The 20,205-nt window shown below is 49.9% G+C and overlaps 2 protein-coding genes across 2 annotated transcripts in view; one reads left to right on the top strand and one right to left on the bottom strand.

Annotated features, from left to right (window-relative positions):
* Positions 1 to 3,135, top strand: part of LOC102878826 (chymotrypsin-like elastase family member 2A) — a 12,965-nt gene extending 9,830 nt beyond the window's left edge. Inside the window, exons 7-8 of the mRNA XM_006914335.3 lie at positions 46 to 198; positions 3,042 to 3,135. Coding sequence (XP_006914397.1) covers positions 46 to 198; positions 3,042 to 3,059 — 171 coding nt within the window. The 3' untranslated portion in view covers positions 3,060 to 3,135. The remainder of the gene's footprint in view (positions 1 to 45; positions 199 to 3,041) is intronic.
* Positions 3,136 to 3,526: 391 nt separating this feature from the next.
* Positions 3,527 to 20,199, bottom strand: CASP9 (caspase 9). Its single transcript, XM_006914334.2, has 9 exons — positions 20,044 to 20,199; positions 17,064 to 17,406; positions 15,165 to 15,199; positions 14,047 to 14,223; positions 13,529 to 13,618; positions 12,184 to 12,331; positions 6,052 to 6,231; positions 5,340 to 5,449; positions 3,527 to 4,309 (listed from the first exon to the last, which is right to left on the bottom strand). The coding sequence occupies exons 1-9, from the start codon at positions 20,173 to 20,175 to the stop codon at positions 4,217 to 4,219; spliced, it is 1,308 nt and encodes a 435-aa protein (XP_006914396.1). The 5' UTR covers positions 20,176 to 20,199; the 3' UTR covers positions 3,527 to 4,216.
* Between the last annotated feature and the right edge of the window lie 6 nt (positions 20,200 to 20,205).

The following is a 20,205-nucleotide window of genomic DNA, read 5'->3' as shown; positions in this document are numbered from 1 at the left end:
CCCAAGCTCCCAGCGCCCTCCTGACAGAACTCTGGCCTTCCCCAGGGAGACTCCGGAGGACCGCTGAACTGCCAGGGGGCTAACGGTCAGTGGGAAGTGCATGGAGTGGTCAGCTTCGGGTCCTCCCTCGGCTGCAACTACTACCATAAGCCCTCTGTCTTCACACGGGTCTCCAACTACATCGACTGGATCAATTCGGTAAGACTTGGGCTCCATGAGCCCTGCCCTGCTGACCTGGCCCCAAGAAGGCAATGCCCATCCACGGTCTGAGAGCCCTTCCTTCCTCCTGAGAGCCAGGAGGAGCCCCTGGCTCAAACCCTATTGTGCCCCTTCCAGGCCCCCACAATTGCTATGTGGATAAAGTTGAATGAAAAGGCATATAGAGAGTGGACTTGTCCAGAGAGGTTGAAAATAAAAGACACTCCTCAGGCGTTAAGATTGGGTTCCTTAGGATTAGCGGGGTATTTTACTTTTGTTTATCTGCATGTAGGCCCGGACCCCACCATCCAATGCTATGAACATATTTACCTGCAAAGACCAAAACCCAATGGGTTGAGACCCCTCACAACCTTAATTATTGGAAACTAGTCACCCTAAAGGGTCCCCCAATTATTTTGTAGGTGCCAACCATCTCAGTTCACCCTGGACTGTGAGGTTTCTTGGGAGGCAGGACTTTACATTTTAGACTAGGATAGGCCAGGGAGATGGGTCCCATATTATCGTGGCTGTGTCCCCAGAGAGCTGTCTCCTGGGAGCTCAAAAACCGGTACCTCCTAAGCTTCCACACCAGCTCAATTCCTATTTTAACAATGAACACATATTTATAGTGAAAACCGTAAATATTATTTTTTTAAAAAACTGGCACCAACCTGGGGAGAAGCCAGGGTTACAATCCACAGCCACAACAGGAAGAACCATCACAAGGGTGGGAGGGCCGGGGGCCTGGGGCAGGGAGGCGGAGGCATTGAGCCTGGGGATGGGTGCCGGGAGGGAAGACACCCCCAGGCATCACCACCGCCTCGGTTTGCTCTTCTGTAAAATGGGCCTTGAACTAGACCAGGACTGTTCCACGTTTTTAGGAGGCAGAGCAAGTGGGAGCTGTGCTGTTTGTGGCAGAGCCCCTGAAGAAGGGGAAGCTGGCATCCGATGTCATTATTTTAATTTTCAGAGAACTGTTCAGTTGACTCACACTGATGCTCCATTATGAAATCAAATATGAAACCACAGTCATAAGCATGTGGTCACTGGAGGAAAACTGTGCTGTCAAATGGGCCTTGTCAAAATAAGGCGGCTGCCTCCAAGTCTCCCATCAATACTTGCCGGCTCCTTGTTCATTTGTCTGTCTGCTGGCATTTCTTTGCCAACAAGTAGTCACAGACACCAGATTCCTGAAAAGTTTGTTGGAGAAAAACCTAAAATCAAGAAGAGAGTGGCTATTCATTTGCAAGGTTTGTTTTGTTTCATTTCTGGTAAATTGGGGGAAAGCCATGATTCCGTTTTGGCAGAGGAAAATTTGAGTCTGGCTTTTGAAGTGTCACTAGCATTTCAAAGGAGCTTGGCCCAAGACTGATCAGACGGAAGGATGCTTAGAGGCCTTTTCCCAGACAAATCCTAGGATCTTTTTCTAGCCCCAGCTCTGCATGAGTCACGGTGCAGCTGGTCCTGGCAGTAACTTGAGGGCTCAAAGCAGGGGCATGGAGCAATTGTCCCGATTTTTTGTCCCAACATCAGCTGTTCCCAGCCACACACTCAAGCACAACAGAGTAGGTCACAAAAATATGGCCAGATGTCAAGGGGATCAATGGGCAAAGCAAGCGTCGCCAGGCAGGGCAGCTAAGCAGGGGCCTTGTATTCACAGGACAGCAGCCAGGGCAGGCACATATGCCTGGCAATGGGTTCCAGGAGTGGCAGAGCCAAGCGACCAGCTGTCCTCTGGTGGAGGCTGCCCCAGCAGCTGCAGAGGGGCTAGTGAAACCTTGCAGTCATCTCAGCCCAGAGGCACACCTGGAGTCACACACAGGTGCTTGGAAGCACCTGCCCAGATACCTAGATAGGTGACAAGTCAAGGTCAGGAAGCTGCCAGCAAAAGGCTAGAGCAGGAAAGTGACAAGAGGAGACAGGTGGCCAGGGGCTTTCATCCTTTCCACACATGTTCACTGAATGACAGCAACACATGAATCTTCAGCGTCCACTTTTTAAATTTTCCTTTTAGAAGGTAATACTCTCTTTGTAAAAACATTAAAAGAATATAGGAGTATGTCAAGTAAAAAAGCACAAGTCCCCCCTTATTTTACATCTCCCATTCCACACCCCAGAGATAATCACTATCGACAGTGTCATCTTCTGAACTTTGTTACATATATACACACTCTCTTTTAACCAAAAATAGGACTTTACTCTTCATACTGTTCTGCAACTTAGCTTTTCTACTTAACACCCTAACTACTTATCCATTTTACATGTGAGCACATACACGTATGGCATTCTTCTGAACAGCTAAATAATCTTCCATAGCATGCGTATAACGAACGAAACGTTCCTCTGGTTCCTATTTTCCACCCTCACATTGCCGCAGTGAACATCCTGGGGCACGTGTTCTTGCACGATGCTTGACTATTTCTGTGTGCTCCCGGGACCCAGCAGCATCTATGGATCATGGAGTTGGCATGTTCCGTTTAAGAGAAAACTGCTTAACAGTCTCAGAAAACAGGGGACAGCCCCACCCACAGTGCATAAGAGCACCACGCAAATGGCAGTGCTTGTTAACAATTTCAGGGCTCTCATGCCCTTTGAGGAACAAATGAAATCTGAAACTCTGCCCATCCACACATTCAGCATATAAATTTGTAAGAGTTCCCCCAGCGGGTCAGTGAAAAGCTGTGATAACGTCTTTTTCTCTCCAGCATCATTAATGCTCCTCAGGCCACCTCCGATTGACAGGAACGGCAAGGAGCCTTGGAAAGATAAAGCCATGACACTGCCAAGCCCAGGTCTCTGCTTTGCTAGGTTAACGGGATGATTTTCTTGTGTGTGTCCTGCAGGTGATTGCAAATAACTAACCACCAGAAGTCCCCGGGACTGTTTCATACTTGGAAAAGTCGCAGAAGGCAAATAATAAAGTGACAACTACATGAATCACATCTGGGTGAGAGTCTAATTAGTGAACCATCCTCATGTCCAGGGCTCTAAAAGCAACAAAGAGGCCCGTGGGGACAGCTTAAAAGCCCAACATTTCACTGTCGAACATCAAGGTCACCCTGCAGTGAGGGTCCCTCAGCCAGAAAGGCACCTGGAGGCGTAGGCTGGACTCAGAAGACCCAGGTCTGGCCAGGTCTCTCCCCTGGACAAGCAACCTGACCTCCCTGAATATGCGGTTCCCGCCCCAGTGACCTTCCTGGGATGCGGTGGGGAGCAAATGAAATGAGATAGGAAATATTTAGAAAAAATACAAAAGTCTCCTTTATAAGAAAGAACAGAGTTGAAGCAAAATGGGGGCTGGGGGACAGGGAGAACAGGCAAACGAGAGTCCATATTAACATAAGATTTATTTTTTTAAGAATACTGCAATACAGAAAAATTAATCATTTTTAAGACTTCATTCAAGATTCACAGATTCCAGCTGTTCAGACTCCAGTAGCTCTAAACTTGCTGACCTAAGAGAGATGCTGGTTTGTTTACAGCTAAAAAATTCCCAGAGTTCAGTGGTTCTCAAGTAAAGGCCCACCAGGGGACATTTGGCAATCACCAAAAACATTTCTGGTTGTCACTATTCGGGGAGAGGTGCCCCTGGCATCTAGTGGGTAGAACCCAGGGATGCTGCTAAACATCCTACCATGCACAGCACAACTCCCACAGCAAAGGACTGACTACCTGGCCCCAAATGTCAATGGTGCCGAGGCTGAAAAGCCCTGCTCTAGAAAAAATGCAAAGGTCACAGACCACGGACGTTAGCCAGGGAACCAGCCACTGGTAAAGAGCCACAAGTCTGTCCACAGCATGCTTCTGCTCCTCTTCCTCCCTCGGTGGTCATTTGTCTCCAATTTGGGAGCCACTAAGCACCTGTCTGCCGCCAGTGGGGAAAGAGCAGGCCCTCGACGGGTTACAAAATCTTCAATGTGTGACAGCCGCAGATGAAGGAAAGCCCAGGCCTCACCCGCCAGGCCTGGAGCAGGAAGGTTTGGGGGTGAAAGGTGAGGCAGGGTGAGGGGCTCTGGCTTCATGAAGTTTTAAAAAAGAGTTTTTTCCGGAGAAAGTTGAAACAGCCAGGAATCTGTTTGTAAATCCCTTTTTGCGAGACAGCATTAGCGACCTGTGAAAACATGACCATAGGGAGGTCTGTGAATTCTCTCCATGGAAGTAAGAATACCTTCGATTTTTAGAATAGAGGAGGGGCTAGGAGGAATGCTCCCTGAAAAAGCATTTTTAAACCCTCTAACTGCAGCTTTCTGGGGTGGGCTGGGGAGTTTGAAGAACAAACATCTCAGCTGTAAGTTTTGAAAACTCAGAATTCAAACCTTCAAAATTCAAAAATTCACAAAGTTTACATCAGATAGAAAGGTCTGCTTGAAGAAAAGCTGAAAGCAGCACTGGGGCCCAGGAGCTGGGTGCCCTGACGGACCCCAGCCCCGCCGTGCGGGGCCCAGGCCAACTCTGAGGTTCACCTGCCCAGGGCCATGGGACACGGCGGCCCTGCACTTGGCTTTTCTTCTCTGCTCCACTCAACAACGCACAGAACCAGACCCTCCTCAGGAGGAGTGGCCCCAGCCCTTGCAGCCCCTTCTCGTGGCACAAAATACCTGGGCAGAGCAGTGGGGGCCTGCGTGTGCTCTGGGACCCTCGGAGGAAGCCGCTGCTCTGAGTCAGACTTCACTCGGTGAGGCTGGGGCCCTAGTAGGCCATCCTCCCTGTTCTCTATCTGGGGCCTCCCGAGAAGGGGACATAATAAAGAGGATTCATGACTCTTGAGGGTCAAGAGTAGTTGACCACGCAGTGGGGCAAAGGGTGTGAGGAGAGCCCCACGACCTGCCTTCAGGGTTGCCATGCCCTGTCCATTGAGCCATCCAACCCGGGTCAGTGTGGAGAGTGGGAGGTGTCACCTGGGCTCCTCAGAGCAGCAGGGGAAGGCAGCCCTTGGAATAAGGGGCAAATGTCACCACAGGCAGTAACATCTCGCATTAAGAGAAGCAAAAGCACTGACTCTCACGGCAAGCCAAGGGGCAGAAGCGGACGGGGTTTCACCACCTTTTACCTTTGGTCTACCTGCTCCCCCCACCACCCCGCCTGGCGAGGACACACTGCCCCTCCCCAGCAGCCTCCCCTGTCCTTCTGGCAACACTCACCCTCAGCAGGAGGCTATGCAGGTCTTCAGAGTGAGCCCACTGCTCAAAGATGTTGTCCAGGGTCTCGATGTACCAGGAGCCACTTTTGGGGTCCCTCCACGAGACAAAGCCTTCGGAAGGAGAAAGGCTGAACTTTGCTGGAGAGCCGCCCCTCCCCACGCATGCGGGCAGGGGCCACCTCTGAACAATACACCTCCGGCAGGAGCAGCCCACATCTCTGCACTCTGTCCCATTCATGATCCCATTTCATCCTCACCAGCACCTCGTGACACTGGTTATGATTCCCGTTCTCCCAACAAGCAAACCGAGGCTTGGAGAAGTCAAGAGACTCCCCTGAGGGACAAGAAAGGATGGAGACTAACACCTGTCACACCGGCTCTGTAGCAAGCACTGTGCTTGGTGATGTGCCAGCCACCTTGTGAATCCCCATGTCAACCCCTGAGGCCTGATTATTATTCCTGTTTTAAAGTTGAGAAAAACTGAGGCCAGGGCAGGACAAGGGTGACCCAAGGGTGTGTGCCTCCTCAAATTCTGCACCCTAGGCACCTCGCCTGCCTCACCCTGGGCTGAGGCTCCGAGAGGTGAAGCGACGTGGTCAGGGTCACACAGGCGGCAAGAGGCAGAACCAAGACTCACACGCGGGTCTTTTCCTTCACACACAGTGGCTTCTAGGGCAGATGGGAGCGGGGGACCTGCTGGCCGACGCACTCACCTGGGAAGGTAGAGTAGGACACAAAGATGTCACTCGGTGTGGGCAAATTAGACACAGCATCCGGCTGGTCACAGCTGCCTGAACGGTCCTGGAATGGCACAGCGTCTGGCTCAGGGTTGCTGCCGGGGGCCCTGTCCTCAGGGGAAGTGGAGACCACCGCAAACCCACAGTCTTTCCGCTCTGCAGGAAGCAGAAACAGACACCACTCGTCACTGAGACACACAGACCAGAGCTCCTTGCTCCACGCAGCCTGTCCCCAACATCGCCTGATTCCCTCTGGAGCCAGGGCTCCCTTGCTGGGCAAACATGAGTAGGAAACTGAAATAGAAGCTTTACTTTTTTCTACAACCAAAATTTGACACATTCATTAAGTAAAATTTGAGGAGGGAAGAGGATGCAGGAATTTAAAAACCAGTTATAAAAAGTTACCAGGTATATACCCAAAAGAGCTAAAAACAGGGGTCCAAACAAAAACTTGTACACAAATGTTCACAGCAAAATTATCCACAATAGGCAAAAGGTGGAAATAACCCAAGCGTCCGTCAACAAGTGACCACATAAACAAAATGTGGTGCAGACACCCAATGGGATATTATCAGGCTCAACAAGGAATAAAGTACTGATCCATAACACGTGTGGATGAACCCTGCAAGCATGCTAAGTGAAAGAGGCCAAACATCGAAGACCTCATAATACGATTCCATTTATAAGACATATCCAGAAGACGCAAATCCATAGAAAAGAAAGCGGATTAGTTGTTGCCAGGGTCTGGGAGGAGGCAGGAATGGAGAGTGACTGCCACTGGGTTCGGAGCTTCTTTATGGGGTGACGAAGGGGTTCTGGAATTAGGCAGTGGTGATGGTTGTACGACACTGTGAATGTTAATGCCACTGAACTGGGCATTTGAAAATGGATTAAATGGCAAATTTTATGTCATTAAAGAACAAGTCACATTATCCAGCCCTGAAAAGGACGGAAATTCTGATACATGTCACGACATGGATGAACCTTGAGCGACATATGCTAAGTAAAATATTCTACTTCTGTGAGGTTCCTAGAGCGGTCCAGTTCACAGAAACAGAAAACAGAAAAGTGGTTTCTAGGGGCTGGGGAGCGGGGAGGGGAGTTAGTGTTTAACCGGGGACAGTTTGTTTTGCAAAATGAGAAGGTTCTGGAGATGGAGGATAGTGGTGGCTGCATGACAGCATGAATGTGCTTAATGTCACTGAGCTATACACTTAAAAATGGATAAGATGGCCAATTTTATGTGTATTGTACCACAATGGTTTTAAATTACCAAAAATGGTCACAGAATAATATGTAAAGTATGACCCATTTGGCATATATATGATGGATGGATGGATGGATGGATAGATAGATGAGAGAGAGAGAGAGAGAAAAAAAAAATCTGGAAGGAAACACATCATTGGTACCAGTGGCTACTTCTGAGGAACGAGACTGGGAGCAGGGATGGCAGAGGACTTGCACTTTTCATCTTTAAAGGACATCTGAGTCTGACTTTTGCATGTGTTGAATCGCTCTTGATCTCGTCAGTTTACACTTGGTAACTGGCTGCTTTCTCTAACCGCATTTATGGCCTCTTCCCCGCCACACATTAAATCTCAACATAATGAGTCAAAACAAAACGAAGCCCAGCCATCTTGGCAGCGCCCAAAGACCACAACGGCTGACAGTTGGCTGCATCTCCTTCCAGTCGTTTGTGGATTTGTTTTCACCTGGTTATTCGCAGGTTCAACTAAGCACGCTTTATTCCCCAATTGCAACATCATGAGGATTTTCCTCGGGTTATTATGAAGCCTTCTTTAAAATCATGGCTTATGACACAGATGGCAGACACATACACACATGGAGCACCCCTGGGGTACAAAGCACCAACACCGGCATTGAGGGAAGATACAAAGTTAGAAGATGGGGTCCTCTGCCTAAGGGGTAAATGTCCAAACTGGAAAAAACAAAAACAAAAACAAAAACCTGCATTGAGACAGATAAAAATAATTTTTTAAAAACTATATAAAACTCATCTTTTTTGGGTGCGGGTAGGAATAAAGTTGAGGAAACTGTTCACTATATTACAAAGCGCCCATTTTAAGACAAGTAAGGGGAGAAAACTCGCCATTCTAAGCTCGGCCCGTCTGAATCCCTCCCCAGCTCTAACTCTATCTCTGGTCAGCAGTTAACTTGTCAAGACTGGCTGAAACCAGTCAAAACCAAGGTGACTATCTACATGACATCCAAAAGATTTTAAAGCTCATTACAACGTAATCTCCATGCTAAATATCCCACCGACCAGAGCCAGGATGGTTGACAAGGACAAGGACAACAGCCAGAAGAGACCATAAACAAACAAAAAGAGAGTGGAACTCTGATCCCGGGAAAGCTCTCACCCCTCCCCACTCCAAAAGATCCCTGACTACTCCTCCCACCTGTCTCCCTAAACCTCCCCTTCATTCCTACTATCCTATTTCAGTACCCTTCAAAAGCAAAGGGGCCGGAAGTTGATCTGAAAGCTGTGCTCCCTCCCATTCTCTGACCATAGAATAAAAGCTTGCACTGTTAATGCTCACTTTTGGTCCTGGTCTCAACTTTGGCTTTGCGACACGAGATCCCTGACTACTCCTCCCACCTGTCTCCCTAAACCTCCCCTTCATTCCTACTATCCTATTTCAGTACCCTTCAAAAGCAAAGGGGCCGGAAGTTGATCTGAAAGCTGTGCTCCCTCCCATTCTCTGGCCATAGAATAAAAGCTTGCACTGTTAACGCTCACTTTTGGTCCTGGTCTCGACAGTGGCTTTGCGACACTGACCGGGAAAAGAACCCTGCTTGGGGTCCTCATAAAGGAGACTCATCCCTTGGTAACTGATCCCATGAGTGATTCTACCTCATCCTCCTGTCTCGCCTCTGCTGCTGGAAAGCGCAAGCCAAATCTGCAGGCCGCCTCTCTACGCATGTGAGACCTCACAGGATGCATGTCGAGATTCCAAACTTATTCTTCCTGGCATTTCCTCTGTTTTGTTCTATATCATTTGCACTTCTGAAGCTATTGCAAATCTTCTCTTAGAATCAAAGAAGGCATCAAGTCACAAGGGATCCATGGAGATGTTTACAGCTCCTGATCCAGAAATTTCTTGAGGAAATAATTCAAGTGGAGCCAAAAGCCCTCTATATAAAGACATCTGTGGTTGTATGAGTCAAAAATTGAATATCATCTAAATGGCCGACATTAGGGAAATGGTTTGGTAAGCGATTACATATCACTGACATGGAAGATTAGAAAGCCACCAGCGATGATGAAGACTGTGGGCACGTGGGAAATGTGTAAGGGACAAGGTTAGGTGAGCAAAGCACACTGAGCCCAGGGGCCAAGCGCCAAAGTTAAGAGGCAAAAACGAGATGGCTGGGTCAGGATTCTGCATGATTTTAAATTGTCATATTTTCTGTCTTTTCAGTTTTAAAATCTAACCACCCACCCCCAAAGGCAGGGGAAGGCCTGGAAAACAGAGGGGTCAGGGCAGGACGGGAGCCACACACAGCTCAACCGCAGAGTCGCTGGGGTGGCAATGCCACAGGAGGTCTCCCGAGGTGACTTCCCTGGCAGGAGGCAGAGTTCACTGCAGGGTAAAAAGAGCCACTCAGTAAAAGCAGGCAGAGGGCAGAGGGGCCCAGAGGGTCCTCAGGGAAGTGTTTCTGGAGCAAGGGACGGAGGCCCCTGCAGGCTCCCATGTGAAAAGAGGGAACAGTCTTGGTGGCAGACATGGCACGCAGTGGGCAGGCCCGTGGGCAGGAGAGCAGGCAGTCTGTGTGGCCGGACACACGGTGGGAAACAGCAAGGTGGGAGGGAGGGAGGTCACAGTTCACCCAGGGGACCAAGACAAGACAGAGAAGTTGTGGCAACCCCATAATAATAACCCCAACACCCACTGACCTCTCGCTCCACAGAGCTGAAGCTCTGAAACCTGGTCATCTGTCTGTTCTCACAACCCAGGATTCTGCCTTCGATCTTCTTGCCTCTCAGCCCCCTGAGGTGCTCCATGGAGGGCCCCAAGCCTGCAAAGGGGGCTTCCTAGATCTATGGAAGCTGGACTATTCTACAGCTTACTCAAGTCGCTGCTTCTGGTTGTTTCCTTGGTCGAGATTCTGGAATCTGCCCCACGTGTCTGGGGATGACTTGAGGTGGCGCAGGGCAGGGGATCTGAGATGGGAGCAGGGACTGCTGCTGGGTCTGCCTGGGCAGCCAGGTGCAGCAGGGGCAGGGGGCGCTTCAGGGGGGGATGACTTAAGAATGGCCTAAGGAGACAGGGATGGGCAGAGGGACTGCCTGTGAAAAAACGGAGCAGAGACAATGGGATCCGAGAGGGAAATATGGAGGAAAAGAGAAAGAGTGGGTCAGACGGGGGATGCCAGCTGCGTCTCCATTCATGTGTCATCCTTTCTACAAATCTGATGCGAAGGCCGCACTATATGCCTTTTACACATGGCTTTGTTCTTAAAGTGCGTCGATAATTCAAAGCTCCCTGTGAGGCAAGACTAGCTTCCCCATAAGAATAAATATACAGTGGGAAGAGGAGCTGTTCGCTCGGTACACAAAATCCACAACCACTGCAGCATACTGTTCTTCCTCTGCCTTTCCAGCATGATCTCTCATACTCTGAAGAGGGGTCACCCAAAAGTTACAGCTCGGCCCAACAGGGGCTGCTCAGCTTTGGCCAAGAGCATCGTCACACTGTGTCACCTTGTATCATGCTACTTGTTCGCTGACATTCCACACTGAAGTCACTGTTGCTGAGGTACATTTTTCTGCCCTGGTGCCTGCACTATCTCTTTACGAAGGGGCAGTTAGAGGATTTTTAAATTGTAACAACAGTGAACTTTAAAACAGCAACATAAAAGTCACCAAAATCCAGGGCAGACGATCTGATGCCTGTAAACAACAGGATACTCCCCCAGACACTGACAGAGACAGGGACATTTGGTTATTTCTGTTCTCAGCTGACATGCCGCCCTCATGTGGCGACAGCGTTAAACACAAGGTCACGTGGCCTGGGGGGAGCCAGGCAGGGCCAGGAACTCCAAAGGCAGCTGATTCCAACTTTGGAATCTTGCTGTTCCCAGTGAGTTGTTTTGGTTTGTTTTTTAGTGGAAGGAATGGACATTATTTCAAATTTCGCTCACAGATATTTTTATATGGTTCTATTTCATATTCAAGTTCAAATAATTAGAATTCACATAAGATACAACCAACCATACTGTGAGCTTTGTGCCAGGACGAGGACCTGGCTGTAGGTCAGACAGGCCTAGCCCTGCCCTTGGAGAGCTGACCAGGGAATACGGCAATTTCAACGCAAGGAGAAGGTGCTGTGACGGGGAAGAACGGGGCTGCAGGAACACAAGGGCCAGCTAATCCTGGCAGTTCGAGTAAGAGTGGGTGTTTAGGGAAGACTTCCTGGAGGAGGTGACAATAAGTTGTGATCGGAGGATGGATGATTAAGAGCTGGCCAGGAGACAAGGCAGAGGAATAGCACATGGAAAGGCCAAGGAGCCTGTGACATCCTGGGGAAGCTGAGCGGTGCTGGGGCGGGCACAGCGTGCCACACTGGGGGAGGTGAGGCGACCAGGGCCAGATCACCAAGGGCCACATAGGTCCCACTAAGGAGTCCAAACACACCGCAAAGATCATCCATGCTGCTGAGAAAGGATATGGGGGTGGGCACCAGGCCGCAAGACCAGCTAACTAACTTTCCCAGAAAGTGGGCCTCCCTTTCTCTGGGGTAGTGGAAAGGGGGTCTAGTTGATGGGGAGTCAGGAGGTGATGATAAGGAAAATGAGTTTTTTTTTCTCCTCCACTTTGTTTATTTTTGTCAAGTCTCTTGAGTTGAAGTTGCCAAAGTTGCATGAGCCTCTGATGCTAATGCAACGTGAGATGAAGACTCTCACCTCTAACGGCTGAGAGCTCTCCAGCCGGATGCAGGTGCTGCCATTTAAACAACAGTGGCCATGTTTGGGACCCTCTGCCTGCCTGGAGAGACCCCTTGGACATCGCGAGGGGCTGGATGGAGACGCAAGCAGCTCCTTCCCCACTAAATTCATCTGCAGAGGGGCTGAGGACCTGCTTACCTCCACCACAGGCCTGGATGAAAAAGAGCTTGGGCTTCCCTCCCAAGCTGGGGCAGCCGGTTCCGTTGAAGATGTTCACGATTTTCTCGATGGACACAAGAAACCCATCTGTGCCGTAAACAGCCCCCGGGAACTGGAGGTGGCTGGCCTAGAAGACCAAGAATCCTGGTTACAAAACCAAGGGGTCGGGTGAGAATCTCCGTTCTAAGGCTTTGTGGGGGCCAAGCATCTAGAAGGTCCCAGCCAGGGCACGAGGTGGATTTAGACAGAGCAGGTTGGTTCTGGATGGGCCCAATCAGCTTCCATTCCAGGGTCTCAAACTCACGTACCTACAGGGGCCAAGACAGCCTAACTAGAGAGTGCCAGCCAGCTTCTTCTAGATCAGTGGCTCTCAAAGTGTGGTCCCTGGACCAAGAACATCAGCATCACCTGGGACTTGTAAGACATGCGAATTCTTGGACCCCACCCAGAGTGAAGACTAGCAAGCAGGTCCTTCGGGTGCCTCTGATGCAGCTAAATGTGGAGAACCACTGTTCGAGATCAATTCTTCTCAAACTCTGTGTGTACGGGACCCTGTTAAAGCATAGGCTCTGAATGAAGAGGTCTAGAGTGGGGCCTGAGAGCTTGTGTTCTCACGAGCTGCCAGGAGATGCCCATGCTACTGGTCCCAGGGCCATACCATGAAGGGAAGGACCTGCCCAGCTACAGGCCACACAGCATGCCCTGTGAGGATGCTGGCCTGGTAAGGACGGACCTTTGTGGTTTTCAAGAGAAGATGAAAACCCTAATTTTTTCGTGAAAGCTGCCATTTTTTCAAACACTGTATAACCCAGGGGGTTATACAAGACCCCAGCTTGTAATCTTTAATCTGTCCAACCCCCAACTTAAAAGATGAGGAAACTGAGGACCAGGAAGGGGAAGGAGCTTGGCCACAATGATCCGGCACATTCGTGGCTGAGCCCAGAGTGGATGCCAGTGTCCTGACTGCCAGCCAGCAGCAAGGGCCGGCACCATGCCCAGCTGGACGGAGGCAGGAGCTAGGAGTTCTTATGGGCTGTGCTAGCTCTGAACAAAATCCGGGGGTAGAAGCTCTGTGAGCAGAGCTTGTCTGCTCCTTGCCTCTCCCAGATGCTTCTCCCAGGAACACCCCCGCCCCCTACCCAGGGAGAGCATCCAAATCCTCAGAGGACCAGATGGTACCCAAAAAAAACAACAGGAGGTGGACAGGCCCCATGGCTCTTCCCATAAAGCTGAGGGTGTCCCGGACACAGGATGGGTGGGGCTCCCGCACAGCCTTCAGTGCAGCCTTTCCCAGGCACCTACCCAAGGAGCTCAGGCCTCCTACCTGGCAGCCGTGAGAGAGGATGACCACCACACAGCAGTCCAGTGCGCCGTGGTCCCGCTGTGCCAGCTCCACCAAAGCCTGGACTATTTGCTACAAGAGAAGGCTGCAGGTGAGCCAGAAAGCTGGCGGATCGGGTCCCCACGGGTCCCCATCCCTGGGCGCACCTCCCCTACTCCCAGGGCCAACACTGAAGTATGACAGTCTAACGGTCTCAATAACCACCGTTCTTGAGGAACAGGTGCTGTGCTTGGGCACTGTTCATCTAACCTCGCGGCGACCCCAGGAGGGGAGCACTGTTCTTGCTGTCTAGACAAGAAAACTAAGGCTCAGGAGTCACACGGCAGGTGGCTGGAGAGCCAGTCTTTCTGAGCCTGAAGCTTACACTGGTAACCACTGAACAGTACTGCCTCTCACGGTCCTACAGACCTAAGAGCTCTTCTTAGAGAGTCCACTTGCTTTCGGGGTCTCTTGTAGGACAAAGTACCCCCCGCCCCCAGCCCCACGGACAGTGACCATACCTTGCCAGTCAGGTCGCACTTCACCTCCACCATGAAATGTAACAAGCGGAAGCGTCGCTGCAACTTCTCACAGTCGACGTCGGAGCCGGGGCGGGTGCTGAGCCCCGACTTGAGGCAGAAGTGCACGTTGTTGATAATGAGGCAGTGGCCACAGGGGTCTGCGTTCAGGACGTATACCTGCCCAAGCACAGGGACCGGCATAATCCGGGGTCTCACTGCACACCTCAAGAGGGAAGGTGACCCCCTGGTTTTTACTCATGTGGTTGACAGTCTGGAGCGATGAGAAAGAAAAGGGGTCTGCCCCCCACCCCCTCGGAAGGATCAGCAGGGTCTACACCCAGCACTGCAGGGCAGAAGCAAAGACTGCAAACCAGACTCGGGTAAGCATGAGCTGTGTGACAACCGAACAGCTAACCCTGGGGGAGGAGATTAGCTCCCATCACGGTATTCAGGGATGGGAACTGCTAGCTTAGAAATCCAGCACCCAGAGACATTCACCCCAAGGAACCTTAAAGGCCATCCAGTCCAGGGGAGCACCTGAGCATCAAGTGGGTGGCTCTGTTGGCAGACGCAGCTCAGACCATCTTCAGAGCGCTGACGCTGCTTCCTCCCCAGGCTCAGTGTTTCCCTTGTAATTCTCTCTCACATCAGCCTGGTTTTTTTGTTTACGATACTTAACACTATTTATATTTATACATTTCTTTGTGTAAGCAGCCCCTGCTAGGCTGATGGCTCCACAAGGACTAGAAACACAAGTGGTCTGTTCTCAGGGCTCCCAGCATGGAGCCCAGGGCTGGCACATAGGAGTCACACAGTAAATACTGTGAATGAGAGAATGACTCCGTCTGGGGTGGGTGTCACACAGCTGATTCCGATGCCACCGCTCATGAGGTCTGATCCCCTGACTTCACAGATGAGGAAAGAGCAGAGCTGGACACTGTACTCCAGGAAGAGCTGTGCCGGGGTCAGGGAGCTGCAGGGGGCATGGCACTGGGACCCTCTCTCCAGCTGGGCTGGGTTCCCTGGGCTCCCGACGCAGCTGCAGGGAAGGTCCTGGGGAGTGGAGAGCGGAAGGGCCCAAACCAACGCAACTGGCCCCAAATCATACCAAGACTTACCAAATCGGCGTTTCCCCTCAGTCCCTCCTGAGCACCTGGAGAGAGAAAGAGGGAAAACACAAAGGTCAGGGGCCAACAGGGGAGCGGCAAGGGACTCTGTGAGGACAGCCCTCACAGAAACGCAGGGCTGGGAACTCAGGAACCCTCAGACACTGCTGGGAGGAGTCAAAGGGCACAACCCCCTTGGAGAACTGTTTCTAATAATTAAATGCACACCTACCCTCTGACCAGCAATTCCGCTCCCAGGTGTTCGCCCAAGAGAAATGAGTGCAATGGACACAAAAACACTTGGCCACCAATGTTCACTGAAGCCTTATTCATAACACCCAGAACCAGAAACAACACAAGCGTCTGTCAACAAGTCGATGATAAACACATTGCGATACACTCACATAAGGGAACACCACACAGCCGAAAAAGAAATGAGCTACCAATACACGCAACACCATGGATAACCTCAAAAACATGACGCTGAGTAAAGAAAGCCAGAAAAGTATACACAGCATGATTCCATTTACGTGAAATTCTAGAACAGAAGGATGTAAGAGAAGCTCCAGGAAAGTAGATGCTCCCATTTGTCAAACCCATAGGGCCCAGCACAGAGTGGGTCCCCATGAAATGTTTGCAAAATAAATAAATCAGTAAAATGGTCATTTTTTCCTTCAATGTCAAAAGAATTTTCATTTCAACTAGCTAGAAGTCAACTAGCCACCAGCCTATAAGGTTGTGGGACATTTTTTTCCTTTTAAGCTAAAAGAACATAGTGGCTACCTCCATGTCACATTGGAGCCTACCCTCATGATCCAATGATGATGACATTCATTGCTCAGAGCAGGCCTGAACCCTTCGTTGAGAACTATTCTCTTGCCAATTTAAAAGTCATGCTGGAAAACCATTTATATCCCATTTGTAAAAAAAATAAATGGTTTTACCTAGCCTGAGGACTTCTATTAGACCACAGACTTAATTCTGAAATTATTGCTCATTTCAAACATCCAATGCACCCCAAAAATATAACCATCATCCACTACTGAGGAACTTATTCATTTCCCAAATTAGCAATAATGATTGACGAAGTGAGAGTGATCCCATCAAAATGACAGAACAAGAATTTTCCGCTGCCTTCTCTCACAGAGAACACCAATTCTGACAATCACCCACAGACGAGCGTGCCTTTGTGGAAGTCCACAAGTCCAGTGGAGAAATTCTAGTTCATCGCTGATGCAAAAATAAAATAAAATAAAATAAATCCAAGATTGGATGCATTGAAGAGGCCAGTCAGTAAAGATTGGAGGAGGTGATGTTTCTTCAAACACAGGCACAGAAACGCAAGACTTCGAGGAACGTGAAAAATCAAGAAAACACAACACCACCAAAGGAACACAATAATTTTCCAGTAATTAACCCCAAAGAAATGGAAATCTGAGATTTGCCCAATAAAAAATTCAAAATCATTGTTTAAAAGCAGTTCAGTTAGCTACAAAAAAAAAAAAAAAAAGACAATTCAAGGAAATTGGGAAAACAGTACACAAACAAAACGAGACATTTGACAGAGACAGAAATCACCAAAAAAGAACCAAACAGAAATTCTAGAGCTGAAAAACACAATGAAGAAAATGAAAAATTCAGCAGAAGAGCTTATCAGACTTGATCAAACAGGAGAAAGAATCTGTGAGGTAGAAGACAAGTCATTCGAAATTACTCATTCAGAAGAGAACACATGCTTTTCAGAGAAAGGGCTGCCAAAACTGAAGACCTACCAGAATATTCCACCCATAAGTACTCAGAAAGACAAGATCAAAATTAAATTCTGAATCTCTGCCTTCCCAGCTGCACCAACGGTCACTCCCCCATGAATGCTCATTACGCCCACCCACCAACTACGCTCTCGGTACTCACGGACATCACTGAATCTTCTGGAACTGATGTCCACTGGTCTGGGCGCCTCTGGTCTGAGACCCTCTGGCCTTGGGGTCAGTTTAGACGGATCTTGCTTTACCATGCTCAGCTCCTCTGGTTTGCCGCTCACTGGTCTAACCACCACAGGCATGAGGTCCAGGGGTTTGATGGCCTCCGGATTCCGCTTTGCTGCTTGGCTGTTCGTTCTCAGCAATGAAGCCAGGCTGTTCTGGCCCGTGTCCTCCAAGCAGGAGATGAACAAAGGAAGGGCCTGACTCCCTCGAGTCTCCAGATCTGTGATCAGCTGCCTGGCCTGATCGCGACGAGACCCAGAGCCCGCTCGCTGTTTGGAAAGAACGACAGGGCGCTATTACACACGCACTTTCTGGGACTCTCACCTTATCCCCCCACTTCCTACACGGCATCAATCTAAACAATCAGGGACATGGGCAAAAATTGAGATTCCCTTTGTTGATCTATTAATTCGGTATTTTGGAGGCATTTACTATGTGCCCTGTGCTGTGCTACGTGCTGAAAATGCAGCAGCAAATAATCTCGGTCCTTAGGAAGCGATCGATGGGTGGGGGATGCAAACAGAGAAATCGACAACAACACAGCAAGGAGAGGTGTGCCACAGGGGACTGGGAAGGTACAGGGACACCCAACTCAGCCCTGGGGGGTCAGAGAGGATTCCAGGAAAGGATCTTGGCTGAGGCCCCAGGAAACATCAGTAAGTGAACAGTGAATTTAGTGGGGGTAGGGAACAGTAGTGAGGCAGGGGGCATTGGTGTGGTCATGCCAAGAGAGCTGTGAGAAGCACTGAAGAGTTTTAAGAAGTGGGGTGACAGAGTCAGATCTGCCTTTTAGAAAAATCATCCTGAGGGCAGGGTGGACAATAAAAGTGAGCCACAGCTCACTTGGCAGCAAAATCGATACAGCTAGAATAAAGACAAGTGAGAGGACAGACCAGAGAAACAAGCGGGGAGAATAGACAGCACGGCCATTGACTGGGTGGACTGTGAAGATGGAGAAATGGTCAAGGTTGACAGGTGTGGGGATGGGTAGGGCCAGTCACTGAGACAGGGAGCAGGGCAGGAGCACTAAGAAGATGCTGGTTATCTGCTGGCTGTCCTTTGAGACCCAACATTGGGCAAGTTCCTCAGGATGCACAAGAATAAGACACCACCCTATCCTCAAATGTCTTGCAGCAGCACTGTCCAAGGGAACTTTCCGAGATGATGGCGATGTTCTTTATCTGCAGTGTCCAATATGGCTGCCCAATCAGCCACATGCAGCTAATGAGCACTTGGGTGCTATGACTGGGGAATGGAATTTTTTAGTTTGTTTAATTTTAATAGTTCAGATTTACATGTAAATAGCCACGCGGCTAATGGCTACTATATTAGAACAGCGCACACCTATAGTGTCACTGAGAAGATAATTCTCAGCCACAAAACACTGAGCTATATGCCTACTTCTCTGCAAGTAGATTGTGTTGCTTGATTTCTCTCAAAAGTTACTGAACACTCACAAAAAGACACTTGTTAAATGCATGATTTCATTTAGTCCCCTCAACAACCTTAAATTATAATTATCCACTCTATAGAGAGGGAAACTGAGTCACAGAAAGGCATTGCAACTTGCTAATATATAACAAAGCCAGAATCTGGGCTCACATCCATGCGGCTCCAAAGCCTGTGTGTTCATCAGCCACACCAGGTGTGGGGAAATGGAGGCCTGTCTTTCATACAGCATTCTTTTAAAATTCTGAATTGTTAACATTTAAAATCAGGGAATTTGACAGCGAGAATTCCAGTTTCTCTTTAAAAACATGAAAGATCTAGCAACACTGGACCATACCCAGCTGGAGCTGGGGAGCAGCGCAGAGGCTGCCTACCGTAGTGCCCACACATTGGGCCTCCATGGGCATCGGAGTTAGTGACCCTTGTGAATGTACCTGAAGGCAAGGATATGACCTTGTGCCATTTCCACTCTTGAGTATAGGCCACACAGCAGGTGCTCACAAGGCTTCCTTTAATATTATTATTCATTGGTAATTTTCCATATGACACTTGACCTATTAAAGATTTCCTCACTGGGTCAAGCCGAGCTGCTGGGTGATGGAGAAACTGAACACTTGGCCTGCAAGCAGACCACCCGGCACCAGCCAGGGACCTCCAGGAAACCTCGCACACCCACTGCTCCTCGCGGTAGGAAATACCTCCTGTACCCACCTTACCTCAGAGTCCTGCGGTCAGGGTCAAATAAGACAAAGACATGAAAGTGCTTTTAAAGAGAACTTCCAATCTTTGACTTTATTATTCCCTCCATTAAATGCATCAGGCCGTTCATCTCCAAAAAAGCTTTACAAAACATAAACAACACATGAAGGACTGGCCAAGGAGGCCAAGGCACAGCCAACTGCCATAGGTTGAGTGTGCCTGACACTCCAGTTTCACATCCGTTATCTCATTCAGCCCTCAGGACACTACTACTGTTGTCCCCATTTCGCAGCCCAGGAAACTGACTCAAAGAGGATAAGTGAGTGACTTGCCCAAAGACAGGGTTCCAGGCTGTCTGACGCCTAAGTGGGTGCCATGGACCGCCACGCTAGAGGAGGAAAACACACATGCCTCCTTGCTGGCAAAAGCGCAGTGCTGCAGCAGCTAACAGTGCACGCTGGTGGTGCAGGGCGCGGAACGGCTTTAGCAAGCGCTCAAAGAGGTGTCTGGGATCGTTTGGTTCCGCCGCGCAATTCAGTGGGCTCGCCGCCGTGTGGGAAAACGGGGTTCCCACACGATGGTTCCCCAAAGGAGGTGGTTACTAATTGGCACAGACGGGGCAAGGGAAGTGGGAGCTCGGCCTTTAAGTTACGTAGCAGCTCCAGCAACCCTCTCAGCGCGGCTTCGCTGTTCCCATCTGTGACAGAAGCCTGCATGCGGCGCGGGAATTGGGGGGCGCGGGATGGGCGAGTGCGCACCTGGATGTCTTCGATCATGTCGGGCGTGAAGAGCTCGTAGTTCAGTAGAGCGTCCCAGAGAGATGCCACCTGCAACTCGCCGACCAGCCGCACCCGGCATCGCCGCAGAAGTTGCCGGTCAGCCTCGTCCATGGCGGGAAGACAGCCCGGACCCCGGCCGCC

This window comes from Pteropus alecto, unplaced genomic scaffold (genome assembly GCF_000325575.1).
Source record: "Pteropus alecto unplaced genomic scaffold, ASM32557v1 scaffold125, whole genome shotgun sequence".
NCBI classification, from domain to species: domain Eukaryota; kingdom Metazoa; phylum Chordata; class Mammalia; order Chiroptera; family Pteropodidae; genus Pteropus; species Pteropus alecto.
This window is presented reverse-complemented; position numbering and strand designations above follow the sequence as displayed.

Coding starts and splice junctions, on each gene's coding strand:
- CASP9 (XM_006914334.2), bottom strand. CDS start 20,175: ATGGACGAGGCTGACCGGCAACTTCTGCGGCGATGCCGGGTGCGGCTG. Junction 12,332..13,528: donor TCCTCTCTCACGGCTGCCAG/GTAGGAGGCCTG, acceptor TTGGTCTTCTAG/GCCAGCCACCTCCAGTTCCC. Junction 6,232..12,183: donor CATCCAGGCCTGTGGTGGAG/GTAAGCAGGTCC, acceptor TGCTTCCTGCAG/AGCGGAAAGACTGTGGGTTT.